Here is a 19196-nt window from a genome sequence, read left to right on the forward strand (position 1 = left end):
AAGTGACTTGCTTGGAAAACGACTATACTTTATGACCTGCATGCAGGCGCAGATGCTCCGAAGAATCTAGCAGAATTGGCAGTTGAAATCGCGCTTAGATGCCGGCACCCTAGGCGAGCCTCCACCGTCGTAAAGATTACGATGTGGAAATGAGATATAAGGCGACGTCATATATAGCCAATTTGGCGACGGCAAGAAAGACGAGGTGGGGTGTCGTCTCGATATTATCATATTTGCCGTCAGGTGCGAGCATTCTCATCGCCGATAGCTCTTTCCCCTCGATGAGATAGCTTAAATAAAACAAGACTCACTCCTCTATCCGCGCGTTTTATAAACGCGCGCAGAAAGTAATACCATCTGCAGACTATAAAATCATTTCCGCCGAGAGAGAAGAATCGAACGGTGCAATCGCTAAACTCGTTTGTCTATTTATGAAAGCTCGCGGGAACGATCGTTCTTCTAACGGATATATTTGAGCGCTCCGCTCCCTGAAGTATTCGAATACGTTTCCTACACGTTATCGCAACGCGAAACGTAACTGAACTCTGTTTATTCTGAGGACGATTCTACACAAATATGAACAAGGGCAACCGTATATAATTGGGATAAATTGGCTTGCTATACAACTCCGTAGAGTGATTTGTTCGGACTAATTTGTTTGGATTAGTTTGGAACAATTTGCGACAATTTTGTAGATAAGATTTGGGAAATTTTAGACGTAGATTTTAGAAATGAATTCATAACGACTCGTAAATTACAATTTTCTAGTCGAGTCATTATTAAAAGGAAAATGCGACGTGCACCATCTCCCACATGTAGAGTTGTAGAGAATGATTCTAGCGACGTATCTCCAGCTTGAAAAATTTTACACGTTCTCTCTCCGGTTGGACATTGGCAAGCCACCCCAGTCGCCCGTTCATCCCGCGCGGGAATATTTCGCAGAGCTCCGAAATTCTCGAATCTCACACGCGGCGGGGGAAACGGGGAAGGGCTATCGGCGGCGGCATGTGCGTTCCCGTCATATTTTCCTACGTACTTTATCTTTCCCGGCGCGTACACACCCTCGTCCTCGTAACTCGATCGTGACGAGCGAGCGCGCGGACTAACAAAATTTTCAGAGTAAACGAGGTGCGCGATGCTGCGCCGCCGGGAGAGAGCCTCTGATATCGACGTCCCACACATGAATTCAATTACGTCGTACAAGCATACGAGAGTCCTCTCCCCGGGGTTTTTTTTTCCTCTCGCCTCGCGTTCCCGCCCGTATACCTTCGTGCGCGCGCGTACGTATGCGTGCGTACGTATATGCGCGTGCACGTGCGCCCGCGAGTCCGCGTGTTGGGTCAACGTTCGCGTCCGTAGCAGCCGGGTCACGTACGATGCAACGCATTAATGGTACCGGTCCGGGCTTCCTCTGTATCGGCGCAGAAAGGATCGCAACTCAAAATAATAATTTCCGAGTTTATACTCGCGGATTGAAACCAATTTAATTTTGGCGAAATCAATTCCCCAAGTTTGTAGACGTAAAAATACGCATTCATTTCGTGATGAACAAATATGGATTTTCATGTGTCTGTGATATAAAATTTCGAATCTACTAGTAGTCTATTGATCTATCTATAGTCGATTTCAGTCTATCTAGAAATCTTCATCATTAACAAAATCGATAGACTTGAAAATTGAGAGTATAAAAAATAATAATTTTTTTCGCTTGAACTCTAAGTTTCTTACAAAGGCAAAGTGGTTAAAGGGTGCAAAGCTTTCCTACTTTGATACGCATCCAAGTTGCTTCATAAATTCAACTAAATGGTGTGTTTAATTAAATCTTGAGAGATGGATCATTTCTGTCTCCCTTTCTCTCTCTCTTTCTCTCTCTTTCTCTCTCTCTTTCTCTTTCGGATGACGTTAAATTTCGGTCTCTGACATCGCCGAAATTGCAAGACGTTCGCGATTTGTCACGGCATTCTGACGAACATCAATGTACCGGGTGAGGGTGGCGTGACCGAGAGTAGAATAGCGTACAATCTACGAAGGATAGTGCCTGTTCCTATAGGAGAGGGATGACGCGAGACGGAATGGCATAGTTGCCTTTTGACGGATAATGAATAGATCGTTATACAAGAGCACAATGGACACGGCTAAATCTTGCTGATCGACCGTGGCGAATTGTCTTTATTATTAAGAACTCGATTAAACTTTCGACGCGGTCAATTAGGGTAAAGAGATTTGATTAATCGTCGAAATTCTCTAAACTGATTGCAGCCCTAAAGCGTTTCTCACTCACCCGGATAGTTTCGTAGAGCCTCACGATACTCGGATGTTGCAGCATTGACAGGACCTTCGCTTCCCTCGTCAGGTTCTTCATTACGTAATCCTTCTTGCCTTGCTCGACGTCTATTATCTTAATCGCCACCTGAAACAAGAAACGAAGGGTTTCACGTAATTAATCGAGTATGTAGTCGAACCGAGCTATTGTTGCGTAGGGAAATATATCAAAAATACTTTTAGCACTTTGAGCCCTTTATGCGAGTTTGTTTATTGTTATCAAAATTTGTTTATTAAAAAAAACTTTGAGAGATAGATTATGTTGCTTCGTTTATTATTGATGATACTCTTACATCGCGTCCACCTGCACTGATGACGGCGATGACGCATATGTTAAAGCTAATTCTCCTGCAGTAAATTAAGACGTTGCTGGAAGGTGAACAAATAATCGGGATGTGGAGGGTTGAGTGAAAAAAATTTCACGTCAATACAGCGCACCTCCGGTTGAATAAACGCTTTATTCGTGCGCGCACGCACGCGGCTCCTCTCGCCAGAGATATTTCATCCCGAGCGAAAAAAAACGCGCGAGTTTATCCTCGGGGCTTTTAGGGATCAATCGCCCCGCATTCTCTCCTCGAATTGCTAGCACGTCAAACACCTTCCATATGCCTGCTTGAGGAGCAACGAGCTCGCTTTTCTACGGTGCGGAGGGTAAAGGTGGTGAATGAGAGCGAAAGCGAAAGAGGGAGAGTTACGAGATGGAAAAGAAGAGATGCCTTGGGATTCGAATACGTTAAGACGGCCGCGCGGGCGAATGGGGCGCGTCTTCACGGTCCCCTGTCCCTTTGATGTACTGTAAAGGCCCGGAGGCGATAATTCGCACGAACCTAAGCGATTGAAACGGTGGACTCTCTGCCGTATCCCTCGGCATTGAGGGTGCACAACGCAGGAAACTGTAACGCTGAATTATATCAACTGAAGGGTACGCGAGAACTTGCACCATCACCGCAAAGGTCTCTCGTTACGTCTCTTGTTCAAAATTGGAAGCGTGGGTGGTGGGACCAATGAGGAAAAAGGTGTATCGGTTTTAGAATTTTCAAGGGCGACAGATTGTAGTCGGGTAAAGAATAATAGAGTTTAATCGTGAATTCGCTTCTGAACTATCGATAAAAAGTATAGAAATTTTCGCGACGCATCCGTTGTACTTAACATTGCCGGTATTTTCGGTCTTCACTTAACAATTCGACTCGAGAAGGAAGCTGGAGGAACTTTCCGCGACGCGACGGTTCGTTTCGAGGGTCCCAAAATCTTGCGTCCTCGAGTTCCCAAGTTGCCCCCCGGCAGCAGCGGGTCGCATATCATTAGCGGCGGTGGCGCCGGCATCCTTTGATCTTCCTGCTCTTTCTGTATTGAGTGAGAAAGTGACACGAGCAGACGAAAAGTAAGGAGAGAACGGAAGAGAGAAGTAGAGGAAGAGAAGCGCCCCTGTTCCGGGGCCGTTCGCAATGTGCGAAACGTAAGAAAAAGAAAAAGAAAGAGAGAGTGACAAAGGAAACACAAGGAGAGAAAAGGGGGAGGGAAGTCTCTTGCGTTGGACTCAAGGTATGTCTGACAGCCTCCCCGAATGATTTGTGGCGCTCTTCGCCAGATACAAGATACTAATTCTTTGGGTGCTGTCAGTCGACCAGCTACCGCTCGCCACTGTCGACTCGCTCTCCTTCACTCCACCTCTCTCTCTCTCTCTCTCTCTCTCTCTCTCTCTCTCTCTCTCTTCTTTCCGGCGAGTTTCTCTGTTGGCTTATCTTTGTTTGCATTATGTTACAACTCAGTCAACTGACACGCCGTTCTTCGTCCCATCGCCCCACATTATGATCGTCGCTTCTTCCTCTTTAAACGCTGTAGTTATGGTACATCAATCTTGAGAGTCCAAGATAATGCGCGATAATGCGTCAGAATCGCGTATGCAAGAACATTTCTAGGTGGCTCAGTATAGAAGAGCAATCACAATTACGAGTTGTATACATGTACATTTCTGCGAAGGGTCTCTCCCCTTTCATTTATTTGATTTTCCTTCTTAGCTTATCTCTGTTTGCATTCTGTTACAGCTTAGTCAACTGATATTCCATCCCTTTCTGTTTGGGCGTCGCAGAATATTGAATTGATCTTGGGAGTCACGATAGCACGCCGAAATACTATAATACATACGTAAGTCACTTCTCTATAAAGTTTCTACGTACAAATGTTTGGATCTCTCTCTACATCTCTGCGAGCCTTTTCTCCGCTTATCTCTTATCTTTGTATTATGTTACAACTTTGTTAGTCAACTGACGCATCGCTTTTCATCTCATCGCTCTACGTTACCCGTCATCGTTGCTTGCTGTAAACTTTCTAAACCGTCGTCGTATGACGGATCGATCCGCGAAATTGAAAGCAAACTGATATCGAGATAGTTCGTACACTTTTAAAGCTCTTAGAAAATAAAGTACACATTTTGTACACAGATTATCAACGTTTCCATTTTAATTAGGAATTTTACCGGCAATAGCCGATTACTTAGTATTATAATATTTTTCGTTTTAACATAAATAATATATAAAAAGATTAACGCGGAATAGCCACTATTGTTTCCCCTGTTTTTACCTTCGCAAATCTCCGCGCTGCCACCGTATAGCGCCTTTCACATAAATTCTTTTGCGCGAACAGTTTAGATTTGTCACTGAATTGCGAGAACGCCACGCGGATTATTCCCAAGGATATTCATCGTGGTTTATATCGGTTAATGCGACGCGGAATCTTCTTTGAAGCCGGGATGAAACGGGGTCGCGAGTGGCGCGGCGGCGCGACCGCGAAGAGACACGAGACGCGAATAAAGCAGTTCTATTTGCGCGGGCGAGAGAAATAGGAAAAAGCAGAGTCGCGGAGCTAGTAATAATGTTTGCGAAAGCCACATTAAGGTATCCATTTTAGAGATCGCTTACTAACGAATGTTCCTGCGTGGGTCGAGATATACGAGCGAACCGCCGCGCGCAGCTATACCCAGGGCTCGACCTGTCAGGGTCTTCCGCGGAAGGTACAGGCGCGTATATCGCACCACCACCATCATCACGCGTTCGTACGAACACACATTCACGCATCTCCGATATCCTGTATCCCGGATCCGCGGATACGAAGCCAGGATGCGAGATTGTCGCTATATAAGCCACGCGTTATACCGTAAAGCCGCACGTGATGCTCAGTTTCGCGATTACTATAAGCTTTATACGTCTTTAATTTTGAATAAATCAGAAGTTTTAAAAGGCAACATCCATTTACGAGGGCAAGTCAAGAAATAAAGGAACTTTGTAATTTTGCGATAAAAAAAATAATTAGATATCAATCAATTTATATCATACCGATAAATTCATTATAGATATATGAGATGTAGTGCAGAGATTCGAATAATATTCCAAGAGAATATCCCGAACGTCATAAAAATATACACGTTTTGGGTCAAGAGACACGTTTTGTCAAGAGTCTTGCGCCAAATCATATGTGCAGCAAGCGCAAGTGGTAAAAATAGATACATCCCGCGTAATAAGAACTGCATGTACGATATTTACTTTCAAGCGTTTTCAGAAACTCAATTAAAGTTAAAAATTGAAAAAACAGAGAAACGGCAACAGTTTTTGAGCTATAAAAAGTCAAAGTAAATTAATGATGATATTACGTAGATTTTGCATAATTAAGCTCGTAACTATGTTTATAGATATATATGTTTATAGATATATCGATTTATTGCATACCATATAGATTGATTTTTGTCACTCAACTGATTTTGTCTTTCAGTATATTGTGTAAAAAAATATTATTACAATTACTTTATATTAATCAGATATATTTATGATATTGATATTACTGGTAACAAATTATATTTAGTGATCTTTTAAATGAAATTTTATTATTCCACTTAAAGAAAAATATTAAATCTAATATCTATTTCAAGTTAATAAAATTTGTTTGATCGGAAAAGTATTTATGCAAAATATACCGTTTTAGCCTCATTTTTTCTGGCTCGAGAGAAGTAAAATTGTATGATTTAAATCAAGAGAAAAATAAAAATGAAATTGCCACATTTTCTGCGCGTTAATCTCATTTTCTTGATTTATTAATATCGCGCAATTTCATATTCCTCTTCTTTCTCGGGACGTGAAAATTTCAAAGAAATGATATTATAATTTACATTCAACAATTTTCCGACCAAAACGATGGTGAATTTTATTTTCCAAATAAACGTTACATTTAATATAATATTATTTAATCGATTAAAAATAACAATTTAATTTTCATCAAAAGAAGAATTTAAATAATCTGCCTAACAGAGTTAAAATTTCGACACACGTATGCATGCAGCGATTGAATCGCGGTATATTCTCGTTGTATCACTAGCTGTATCTTTGTTATCCAAAATGCTCTCCAAAATGCTCTGTGTTAATATAAAATAAAATGATAATATAGCGGATATTATATCTTACTCGTGCGTCCAAAGTAATTCAAGGTAGGTACATGGAATCCGTACGCATAAGCAAATATAATATTCGGCGTACATTTATTCGGAGATGTCGACCGTTTTGTAGCGCGATGCGCGTGGCATGCGGTGCCTCCTCGGTGCTCATTGTTTACATTCGTACGTTACGTAGTGCTGTATACAGCTGTATAGTGTGTATGCGCGCGCCGCGCGGTGGCGCGGTCGCTCTCCGCTCCGTTTCCATTTTCCATATTCGTGCGGTGAGGCTCGAGTCGGCGGGTAGCGGCGCGTGCTGCTCCGTATTTCGTCTTATTTCATCCCTCCAAATACAATTATTTCCTATATTAACTACGATCAGCGGATTGTAAGCTTGCACGATGTATTATTCTTCCATTTGATCACCCATATCGCTGTATTGTAGAAGCAGACGACGGGTTTATCCAAATAGGTATATATAGGTTAAGTTTATCCCGACTGAAGTAGGAATTAGGAAATCGGAGCAAAGAACGAGCGAGTTATGTCCCGGTTTCCTATTTATCGGAGGATAATTATTATCATTAACGGCGCTTGTTTTTCGCAAATCGATATATATTTTTACTTTGTGCGCTTTGAATTTTTCACTGAATGCAACTTGCTCGTTTGTCTCCGAATTAAGAGCGCAGAATTATACGCGCGCGTTGTCGGATAACGTGATTTCAGTGACCGAAGATCGCGATCAATTTCAAATGCGAGCAATAAGGTATTCGGCATACATTTTCTAACGTCGAAAGCTCGGTGTAACAGACTACAGAATGCTATACATATACATAGGGTCAATTTGTTTACATTCCCGTAACGAAACACCATTTACGATGGTTTCGCACAATAGCATACCCTAAAATTTAGAACACAACTCACAGCCGCCGTCGATCCGGCTGCTTTATATTAAATTCGCATGCAAGAGTTGTTAGGCCACCTAGAATGTAATCTGTAATCGTCGAACGAGGGATTGCTCGCCGAATTTATAAAAGATTCGGCGATCGTTGCATATGCTACGCGACAATCGATAATAATTATATTTTTATAAATACTTTTCCGACCAAAATTACAGCAAATTATTCTTCAAATAAATATCAAATTTAATATGCCTTTCTTTTTCCAAAGTAATTAAATTATTTAATTAATCCCAAATTTTTTTACTAAAAAAGAATGAAATAATTTGCGTATGCCAGTTAGAATTTTTATGTACGCTACATACCGTATCAGTTACATTACAGCATATTCTCATTAAATTACAATTCAAATAATATTTTTATTACGCATTCAATATGCTCTCTTCGGGATATATACAAAATTAAGAATTATCTTAGATAATACTAACAAGTTTAGAAAATAAATCGCGAAATTACAAAATAACGGACTTGATAAATTTATCGAAAATGATTTGGGATATACGGAATATACATACGCGCACACAAAATATCCATCGTACATTTATTTTGATTCGTTAAATATTTCATAGCGTGTGTGTTGACGCACGCGGTACTCGGCGCTCAGCGTTCGTTGTTTACGTCGTGACGTCGTGCGCGCGCGGTCGCTCCTGCAATCTTTCGGCATTCCGTCGGTGAAACTCGAGCCGGTAGGCAGCAGCGCGTGCCGCTCCGTGTTTCGTTTTATCATCCCTTTAAATACGATCATTTTTCTGCGTTAACTACAATTAATGCTTATCAGCTTGTACGCGATGTACTGACTCACCCGATTACTGACTTTTATTTCGAGGCATGTCATATCGAAGCAGACGATAAATTTATCTAAGCAGGTATATCGCTCGAATTTATTAATTTCGATTGAAATAGGGAATCGGAGCAAAGAGCGAGTTTTGTCACTGTTTCGTATCTACGGGCGATAATCATATCATTAACGATATTCGTTCCTTGCGGTCGGATATCTAGGTTTTATTTAAAATTTTTCATTAAATGCAACTTTATCGTCTGTCTCTAATTGAGAGCGCAGAATAATGCACACGTTACCGCGGATAAAGTGATCGCGGTAACCGAAATGATATATCAATAGTTTCGTAGTAATCAGTTTCAAATGCGCAACAAAGGTATTCGGCATACATTTTCTGATGCGTTAAAATCGCGGCGATAACGCTCGGCATATCTACTTACATCGGGCTATAATGTGAAGAAAGTCATCTCGTTTACATTCGCGTAACGAGATTCAAGTCGGTAGGCAAACGCGCGAGCCGCTCTGTATTATTGAATTATTTTTAAAAGACGATTTATATTCCCTACCAATATTTTGCGTCAATTATTTATCAATAATGCGCGTGCAATACTAGAACTGAATGATTACTTTCGTATAGTTCATCGTTTTTGAATTTTTTTTATTAATTACAGCTTTATTAACTGCGTTTATCACGAGCATGATAAAGTTGCCGACGTTACTTTCGAATTCTTCGGCTTCGGTAATAGGATATCGCGGATACAGAACGGATCAAATTCGAATCGGGTGCATGGTATCTCACCGCGTTTAATTAGTAACTAGAGTCGTGATTATCGATAATTATTAAACCCATTAATATTTGTAATATAAACTTGACGCTTGTCCATCCTTCATATGGCTCATTAAAATTTTTAAATATTGCATTCTGTGAATATTTGCCTCTAATTTTAGCACTCGTTCACTTGTCATGATACAATTATATATTAGAATAGGAGATTGCATTTGTTCTATATTGTGAGCATATATTATTTGTTATTTGCAGCCTGAAAAGTGGGAGCAACAACGGCATGGTAGATGTCGGGTGAAATCAATCGCATAATTTTTGTCTCGATTCGTCGCGTCGCGGGTTATATTAATTCGTGAGAATCGTCAATTCGAGTACTTATTCTTGCGGAATGAAGTAAAATGTGTATCGCGTACGATTAATGTCGGGAGTGTCGTATAAAGTCTCGTGCGATCATAACATTCCGTCAATTAATTCGTAGTAACTTTTGTAGTATAAATTTTGTATAATATACGCGAGTGAATGTGTATGAGTGCAACGAGGGAATCTGAGAGGAGGAGGAGGCCTAGGAGGCATCGGGCGACAGCGGAGCTACTACGAGGTAAATATAATTTTACTTACTAATTATATTAATTATATATTATTCGTTACTTGTGTGTGTGTGTGTGTGTGTGTGTGTAGTATGAATCAGTTATTCTCTCGTTCTCTCGTTGGTTCGAATGATTTATAAATGAGAAATAAAAAGAGACATTTATCCATGAAATTGTAAAAAAGGTTTATTGCCAAGAAAACGATCATTTTCAAAATTAGATAATTTTTTTGTTTTATCAAGTATCTATTTAAAGACTAATAAAAAATTTAAAGAGCGCGACGGTAATTTTTTAAAAATATGAATTATTTCGATCGCTGTTATAATTTGGATATTTTTGTGTGTTACAGTTCAATACCCAGTTTGCAACGTAATTTACTTCGACGTGGCGTGTCGGTGAGTCAAATTATATTTTATTTTAATCTAAGATAATGGATGTATGAAAAGTGTATTAGAAATATAAAATTATATTACAGATAAATATAACATATCACAAATCTTAGAATGTGTATGTGTATAGGCTAGAATATCTATCATATCTACTCTCTAAATCTAATTTCATAAGAAACTTACGTCAACTGATATTTATTTAATATTTAACAGCAATTTTTTTTTTAGTACTGATGCTATGTTAGTGTAAAATGCACATAAAGAAATATAGAATGACATTTATGTAATAGAAATGAGACGATTGATTCTCTCACGAATAATCGATTTTTAAGCGAAGTTTCCATAAATACAGTTGATATATTGTAAAATCTATATTTTTATATTGATTAAGGGTGGGCACGAAAATCTGTCTCGCGATCGGGATTGGCGGGATCGAAACGTGACTGTGCCGGGTGTCGTCCGGCCGTTATCATAAACGAGCTGCCAATCGACTGTATAGTTCGCCGCGCGGGCTCGGTATATATCGAGATGGGAGTAGCAGCCGGTCTGCTCTTATAACTCTCGCGCAATTGGAGGGCCGTAATTCGAAGCGAATAATTGACCGAATGGCGCGGCCGGTGGCGGCGTTTCAGAGGTTTACGGCCAGTGGCACGACCTCAATTTCGCTCCGGCAATCTCTGCCATCCTGCCTGCCTGTGCCTGCCTGCCGCCGAAAAGCCATGACCGCGCAAGAGAGCTCTCCTGGCACTCTCCGCGTCATCCTGGCCCAAATCCAAACCATCGATCGCCGACCGCGAACGGTCAGACGATCAACGAACGTGCGGTACATCGTTAATATACGAGGTCCGATGGATGGATGGATGGACGAATCGTGGGTCGCAGAGAGAAAATTAGCCGCGTTAACGCGAATATCTTCGCCTTGATCTCTTTTTCCTATAGTCTTTAGGATGCGAATAACTTAGACGACTATAACGAGAGTAGCGAGGGATCGTTGATATAAAGCTGGATGAACGATCGTATATGAGATGTGACTTACAGAAAGTCAGATTGATATATGTGTTCAGGAATAGCTCCCGCGTTACGAGAATTCGAATAACTTTAGATTTATGTAAGATTTTTCTATTCACAAAATTCACAAAACCTGAATTTATACGAAAGAACAAAATAATATAATTTTTTGTTAGACAATTTTATCTTATTTATAACTTTTATATAAAATATCAATTATATCCAATAACATGTCTGAAAGCAGACATTTTTTAAACAACCAAAGTACATATAATTAGCTCTTTTATTATCTTGTTGCATAAGATGCTAATTTTTGGGGGTCTAATTCAAGCGAGAGGCGCGTAGCTTCAATTTCAAGCCAGCGTACCCTGTTTAATCCGCGTGCCGGTATTCGGGTGTTAATCTAATCGGGATAAATCGAACCCGTCCATTTCCATTCGGACGTACGCGCACGTTTAATATCCGGTTATTCGTCTGTCGGGGTTCGGACTCGCGCGCCCCGAAGCCGGGATTTCGAAATTAAAAACCCGTTCGCGTATGGTGCGACGGCTTCGAAAAGCTTCATCCGGGCGTGATGTACCTACCTACGCCGAGAATCTACCACGCGTTCTTATCGATTCGGGGGTGGCGGAGAGAGGAAGCTGAATCGCTATTAGCTGCACCCGGGGAATCCCCGTTATACGCTTCGCCGGTTCCACCTGCCTTAGTGCAGGCGCAAAAAAATATGGAGAGTACGAAAAAAAAATTGGGGTTGCGTTACTGTTCCTTGCCTCTTCTCGTTCCCCCTCTGTGGATGCTTGTGCGTGCAACGGGTGGCATTGTGTCCTTCATCCCGACAAAACATCGGACAGATAATCACTCTGGATTGAAATCACGGACGATTGTGTTTTCAAAACGCTATTGAATGGGACACTTTTTCACGTCGTAGGACATCGTTCGTTCACGCCGCAGTGTTCGCTCTAGGCCTTCCTCTAGAAAGCTTATTGTCGGTTTTCGTGTTTGATCATAAACTAAATCGTGAATCGATGCCGTTTACGCTGTGATCGAAAGTATTTTATAAAAGTTAATAGTCGCTGATTCTTAGAAATCTAGAATTGAATAGTAATAATTAAAATATTGTTTTTGCTTTATCATTTTACTTGTCATTTATGTGAAAAATGAATTAATTAGGAAAGCAATTTGTGTGTGATACCAGAGAAGCTGGTTTTTATTAGGGTATATTATAATTTGGCATAAATATATAATTTACTTATTTAAATAAATATAAATTATATGTATAATATCTCAAGTTTAGTTTTTCGTATAAAATATCGGATCTTGTGATCCTCGATGCGTCAGTCTTACAATGAGTTTCTTTTAAAGAATGAACGTTTTTTTTTTATCGAAGATTTAAAGTCGAGTACCACGGGATAGATTTAATTACGCGGCGGATTGTAAATTTAAGAATTCACACGGTACGCGGCTGGTTTGTCGCTGAAGCGCGGTCGTGGCGAAGGAAAAGAAACCGAGATAGAGAAAGAAGTAAGAGAGAGAAAATCGCAGACGACGGAGGAAAAGAAGAAGGTGAATAAAGAACCAAAGTGGTTCCGACCGGTAAGAGGGCATCGGCACGACGGTTAAATTCATTAGGCCGACATTGCAATGGCGCGGACGACGATTCTGCGCGGAATATCAATGAATTCGTGGGCACGGCGGACCCGGTGCGACACACGCGGTATTTAGGGTCCAGGCGGTCGGCGGACATAAATCGAGAGATACCCGATAAAACGGCCGAAAAAATACGAGTTGCACCCAGAATAAATAACGTGCACGGGGGATGCTGCGGTCAAACGTGGGGTTATGAATTACAGCTTATGAAAGGCGCGCCGCGGGATGACGGGGGAGAGGGCGGGTTCCGGGACGAGCGAGAGCGAGGGAGGCGCGGTATAAGGGCTCTGCCTGCAACCCTCCGGATTTTCGGGAACGAAATTCACTCGTCGCAGACGCCAATCGAGGCGGAAATTTACTTTCCCTCCCTCGATGGCGCCCATCCACCTCGCCCGGGTTTCTCCTCGCGCTGGCAATCGACCCACTTTCCGGCACGCACTCGCACCCGATATATGTTCGTGCCCTCCCGGTACACGTCGATGAACATAGAAGTCAGCGTGCCACTCGAGTTGGCATTCGCTTGAAAAGTACAAAAGGGCCCTGATAAACGATCATCGGGGTTAGCGTCAGATGGTGAACAAGAAAATAGACTCTTTACAGTTAAAAAAGATTAAAAGTAGTGCTGTTTAAATAATTAGCTAGAAGAATAATGTCCGTTATTTCTCATTTATTTTAATTATTTCTTATAATTATTTTTCTATGCAACAGGTATATTAATTGTTAAAAATTGACTAAGTCGGATGAGATATAATGAAAAATGAGAGGTGGGCTATTTCAGTGTTTGCCTCAGGTAAGAAAATCCTTAGTTACGGTCCTATATTTTATCTTGGATGGGTGCACAAAGGTCTAAAACCGGCCTTAGGTAGTGGAAACGCGAATAAATCGGTCCTCGTGAATGGCGCTCGTGCACCGTGAAGGATAGTGTCTCTTTTTATTAACGGAGAGGGTGCGATTGTTGTCAAGAGAACGTCCCGTTGTCGCTAGCATCTCTATTCGGGATAATGCAGATGTAACAAGTAGATCGGTGCACTGTTTTGTAAATAGAAGCAATATTGAATAGTATAATCGTTAGTTGTCACGAAAAGAATTCAATTCGGAGATGATGATAGTCGCAAATAAATCACATACGGGGAACGGAATTTTCGATACGTGTATCATCTTGGAATCAGGTCCAATTTCGCTCGGGCTCATGAGAAATTCGACGCGCTAAGGCGTGTGCGTGATGTACGGAAATGCTGACGTGGTCGGAACATGACCCTAATCCATATAGCGTGGGTCCGAGGGTTCCTGCATTAGTACAGGAATCCGTCTTATTGCTAAAAGCACCTAGAAACTGTGAACACTTGTCAGACACGCGTCGTTTCAGAGCGTTCAATTTTATTCTGCCAATTTATCTTCAAAAATTTCCACAATTAAGACTCATGCGATTGAATATTTCCGAGTAACTGACACTATTTATAATATCAGTATTTTATTTATAACTAAAACATATGACGAGTTTAGCAACTTGTATTATATATATATATATATATATATATATATATATATATATATATATATATAGAAAGAGAAAGAGGAGTGTATAGCTGAAAGTATAGCAAACGCGCACTTTTCGTTTCTCGCATCGCACAGAAAATTAAAAGTGACTGTTCGCCACATGGATTCGCGAAGGATATTCGACGAGTCGGGCCGATACCGCGAAATACACTTTCGATGAGAATCGGATTCCCCGCTGGGCGCGTGGTAGGAACCTAATCCGGTACATTTTCCCAGACGGCAAATCTGATTTGCTGTCTTTCTCGCCCCCCCCCCTCCCATCCCTTTCGTCCCTCCGCCGAAAATCCTCTTTCCGGCGTATATACGCGTGCCCCTTTTGGTTTAAAGCAGAGAGAAAGAAGGAGAGGGGAAAAAATCGTTTCTGGCTCTGACATTTTATTCGAAACGCCGATCGACAGCCAGCGAACGCAATAAGAAAACGCGCAGCTGAATGCGCTACCGTAAAATAGGATGAACGCATGCCGAGATGCCACGGTATGTACCGGGAAAGAAAAAAGGGCGAGATATGAGAATTAAACTGGAAACCCCGTGACTAGTGCGAGCCAATTTTCTTTGATACCGCGAAATCCGCTTTCGCCGATCTCGTATTAGATATGAATTGGTCATGGTTGCTTAATGTTAACGTTTATAGTTTTGGATGTGTGTATTTCGAATCTTTTGTATTATTTTAACGTTACTTTTCACATACGAATATACTGAAATGATTGTGAAGAAAAAGACCGATTAAAATCTATTAATTTAATCATAACTCTTCGACTTTGTTAAATTTAAGAGGGGTACTCAAATAAGTTAGAGTTTAACGGTTTGACAGGTTATGTCGGGTTAAAGTCGGGTAAAAAGTTAATTTTTAAACTTTTAACTCAAAGATTAATGTGATAGGTTAATGAGTCACTTATGTATTTTGCATAACCTTAAAGAGTAGTGCGCCCAAAGTTTAAAAATTAACTTTTTACTCGACTTTAACCCGACATAACCTGTTAAACTGTTAAACTCTAACTTGTTTGAGTACTCCTAATATATTTGGAATGTTTGGAATATATAACGCAATTCTCAACATTTATCGAATTGTTAAGAAAGCAGTACAAACCAGTTTCCGATATATAAAAACGAAGCACGTTGTGTTCGATGTGAAAACGCGAAAATAGTCATAGGCGCAAGTGCATCAAATAACAACGACGTTTCTCTGCGTTACGCCGAAAAAATCATAGCAAAATGTGTTTTCCGGCAACAAAAAAAGGTTTCCCGCTTGTGACTCGCTCCACCGTTCGTCCAATTTTCCTGATCAATTTCCGGGCAATCAGCTAAGTGCCTTCATGCTCGTCACACGGATGCACATGCGCCCTATACGCCAGATAGCCGGGCAGGCATCGGTATCGACGCATACGCCAGTGCGTTTAACACAAAGACAGAAAGAAAAAAGAGAGAGAACCTGGCTTTTGCGCGGGCTTGTTTATTTTACCTTTTACCCTCGTTAAGCCTCGGGAAGCCTTTGAAAGGCCGTGAGGGGTCGGGCGAGCTCTGTAGGTACTTTGAAAAATGGGGATCAACGCTCAGCCGACACGATAATAACTTCGGGTTGTTGCACCCAAATTTACCTCGCTCGGATGTACCACGGACGCCGATGTAAATATCGTGAATAGAGAGACAGAGGCAGAGAGACAGAGGCAGAGAGAGAGAGAGGGAGAGAAAGAGAGAGCCGCGCGAGCGAATGTTGAATACCGCATTTGAGACACTATGTACGTATCTACTATGTACATATCCATACGCGAAAGAAATCGCGGTGATATCGTGATTTCTGCGATACCCGAGAGAGTTGCTATTCCAAATGCGATAAGCTAGGTTCAAACGATGATAGTTTATACCGATGTCGCGGTCAATTTGAACGAAAAGTTCCACGTGTGTCTTTAGCATTTCAATATTAACGCGGAGCTCAGGCAGATGCAAACATTAACATTTTGTAGGTAACAAAAACGATCAGAGTGACTAAATTTATTTAAATTACGATAATATCATACTGTTTGTGATGTATATATTTTATCTCAGAATTGCATAATCAGAGGCTAAAACATTTAATAAATAGACTTTATCTTTTAAATAGGCAAAACGCTCTCATCAAATTTCTCGACAAACTTGTTTTATAACAAATTTGGGTTTTTACTACACTTAGAAAGATCGTCATGAATCCTTTCAGGACGGCCTAATAATCTGCATGAAATCGCGCGGTCTCACACAGTGCTCGTCTTTGATTAAAAAAAAGATCATCGAGAGAGAGATTAGAAACCTGGTGTTGGCAGACACGTTCAAGTGATGTATATCTACATATCATTCGGGAACGAATAATTATCGAATTAATCACTTAATTACTAAATGTTTGCTATCGAAATGTTTGATTTGATTACAAAATTGCGCGTGTTAATGAGGTGACGAATGGGATGGGGTGCAGGGTGTCGCCGACATAGGGTCACGAATGCAATATATTACGAAAGTGTGGAGATCTACTCCCGATTGTATCGAATTGAATCACCGGGGACTCCTCCTAGTCCCGGCCCATCGTTCACGGCGACGGTTTTCCCCAGTCAGATACTTAGCACTCCCTTTTGAAAAATTTGTCGTTTCTCTCGTAACTAAGAGACTACAACCGACATTTGTCAGGGACAAGGACGATGATACGTAAAAAGGAACGCTCCTCGATTAAACGAAACACGCTGAGCGCGAGATGGAATTAAATCGTCTCGGGGCGAGAATAGCGAGCTTGTAGGCGCGGTGCGAGAATAGCAAAAACAAAATGGATAACTTTGATGGATTTTATATTAAATTAGAAGATGAAGATCCCAGTTTAAGTTATTTGCAAATTAACACGGCGTGTTGACACGAAATATACATTACTGATTATATCCACAACAAAATGTATAATTTTAAGAAATTAATTTTAATTGTTTTCTGCAAAGGAAAACTAAGATTATTTGAATTTTATCGTTGACTTCGCTGTTCCATTACTGTCCTGCTGCTGTATGTAGATATTTTTAGGGTGAATTTATAACACTAACTTGCTTACATAAATCCGGCACGTGTCTGCGACGATTGCGCGCGACAGAATTGCGTCGTGAATCACGCATGTGGAAAACAATGCACGTGTTTTCCCATGAATCGATGCCATCGCCGTTTGAATGTACCAATTTATCGTCGGCGCCGTAATCGAGATGAAATTTTTCTTCTTTAATTGATCGCGGTACCTCGTCGCCATCATCGTCACGTAGTCCGCACATACCTAGTAGATTACGAGAGAAGGGGCGACTTTTATTACACGAGACACAGACCTAACGAAACTGGCGTCCACTTGGCTATTCCGCTCACGGATCGCCCTTGATATTATCAAATCCCGGTTCTCGCGGGAGGGAGGCGTAGAAAAGGAGGGATAGCGGGGTGTGGTAAATTAATCTGGGAGTTTTAATTTTAACAAACGCCCCGTTCGCGCTACACTTTCCCCAGCGTGCGGTTTGTTATTTTAGATGGTCGCCTAACTCGCGCGTGCAACGTTTTACAGCTTACGAGAGCCGGCCCATGAAATACTTCCTACAAAATGTTGTTGGCACACGTGCCGCGTTTACGACTTGCGTAACCGGCGAAAGTCCGTGCGATTGTACACACGTATAAAGTATTAACATGCTGTGAATCGGTGCGCGATTAATCTAGATCGTCATATATTACCGTAGGTGAATTCTGTACATGATCTATCCGCTATATTTAAGAAAATTGTATTACGTAAGATTTATTTTTTTATGTAGACAAAAAAATCATAATTTCGATATAAATTGCGTCGACATCTGGATTATACTAATTAGACCGATTTCGAATTGATTCAGGGATATACTGTTAAAATAGGTGCACTGGAACGTCCTGATTATCGTACTACGTAAATTTTTTCGGACTGATCGAGATTTACGACTTCGCGATACTTTGGCACGCGAATTAGTATTCCGAGGCGTCCACCACTGGAGCTTCTGCTATTTCGTACGAGCCAGGGCTCGTCGAGAAGGCCACGAGATAGGACTCGTAACTGTGATCCGTGGGATGCAAGATACGGCAAAGAGAGACAAAATCGAGATCGACGTGGCTCGGGCCACGAGGAAGAGAGAAAAGAAGGACAAAGGGGAAAGGGGTGGGATGAGGGCGAGGAAGGGCCTCGGGTTTAGGAGTACTGTTGGGCGCAGACGTGACAGCGATCAGGAGATATCGCAAACCCAGGGACCGTTTTTTTTTCCCGACGGTGCTCTCGCCTCGCCAGCCGGAAACATCGACAAATCGAATGCATGGACGGAGTTATTAAAACAAACGTGATAACAGCGCGTTTCGCAAGTATATGCAAAGAACGTACGCGAGCAAGGCGGAATCGATGCATCGCCGCTCATAGGAGAGAGAAAGAGAGAAACAGTGTTCGAGCACCGGAATATCGCGATACGTATATTTCTGGAAAGGAGAGGATGGATCGACGAATCCGCCAACACGCAGTCCGGCAGCGACGATATACAGGGCCGGCTTTGAAAATCAGCAAAACGACGACGCCTCGGTTGCAATTCCGAGAGATGTAACTAGATCTGTGGACCATCGATCTATTATTAATAAGTTTTTTTTTTTTAATAAAATGTTTTACCATTGTATTTAATTATAATATAAATAATAGATGAAGGAAATGACGAGACAAAATTGACTTTGTGAAATCGAATCGCAGCTCGTTTAATACTCTAGCT

The 19196-nt window shown here is 41.3% G+C and overlaps 1 protein-coding gene and 1 long non-coding RNA gene across 2 annotated transcripts in view; one reads left to right on the forward strand and one right to left on the reverse strand.

Moving 5' to 3' along the window:
• The window catches only part of LOC143899153 (uncharacterized), a 289478-nt gene that overhangs the window by 36305 nt on the left and 233977 nt on the right, over positions 1 to 19196 (forward strand). The window contains exons 6-8 of the long non-coding RNA XR_013257403.1: positions 4368 to 4467; positions 9516 to 9858; positions 10197 to 10242. This is a non-coding gene — a long non-coding RNA (uncharacterized LOC143899153). The remainder of the gene's footprint in view (positions 1 to 4367; positions 4468 to 9515; positions 9859 to 10196; positions 10243 to 19196) is intronic.
• The window catches only part of LOC143899152 (MAP/microtubule affinity-regulating kinase 3-like), a 209234-nt gene that overhangs the window by 35481 nt on the left and 154557 nt on the right, over positions 1 to 19196 (reverse strand). The window contains exon 2 of the mRNA XM_077409171.1: positions 2282 to 2410. Coding sequence (XP_077265297.1) covers positions 2282 to 2410 — 129 coding nt within the window. The remainder of the gene's footprint in view (positions 1 to 2281; positions 2411 to 19196) is intronic.

This window comes from Temnothorax americanus, unplaced genomic scaffold (assembly GCF_048541705.1).
Source record: "Temnothorax americanus isolate GAGA-0224 unplaced genomic scaffold, ASM4854170v1 Scaffold26, whole genome shotgun sequence".
NCBI classification, from domain to species: domain Eukaryota; kingdom Metazoa; phylum Arthropoda; class Insecta; order Hymenoptera; family Formicidae; genus Temnothorax; species Temnothorax americanus.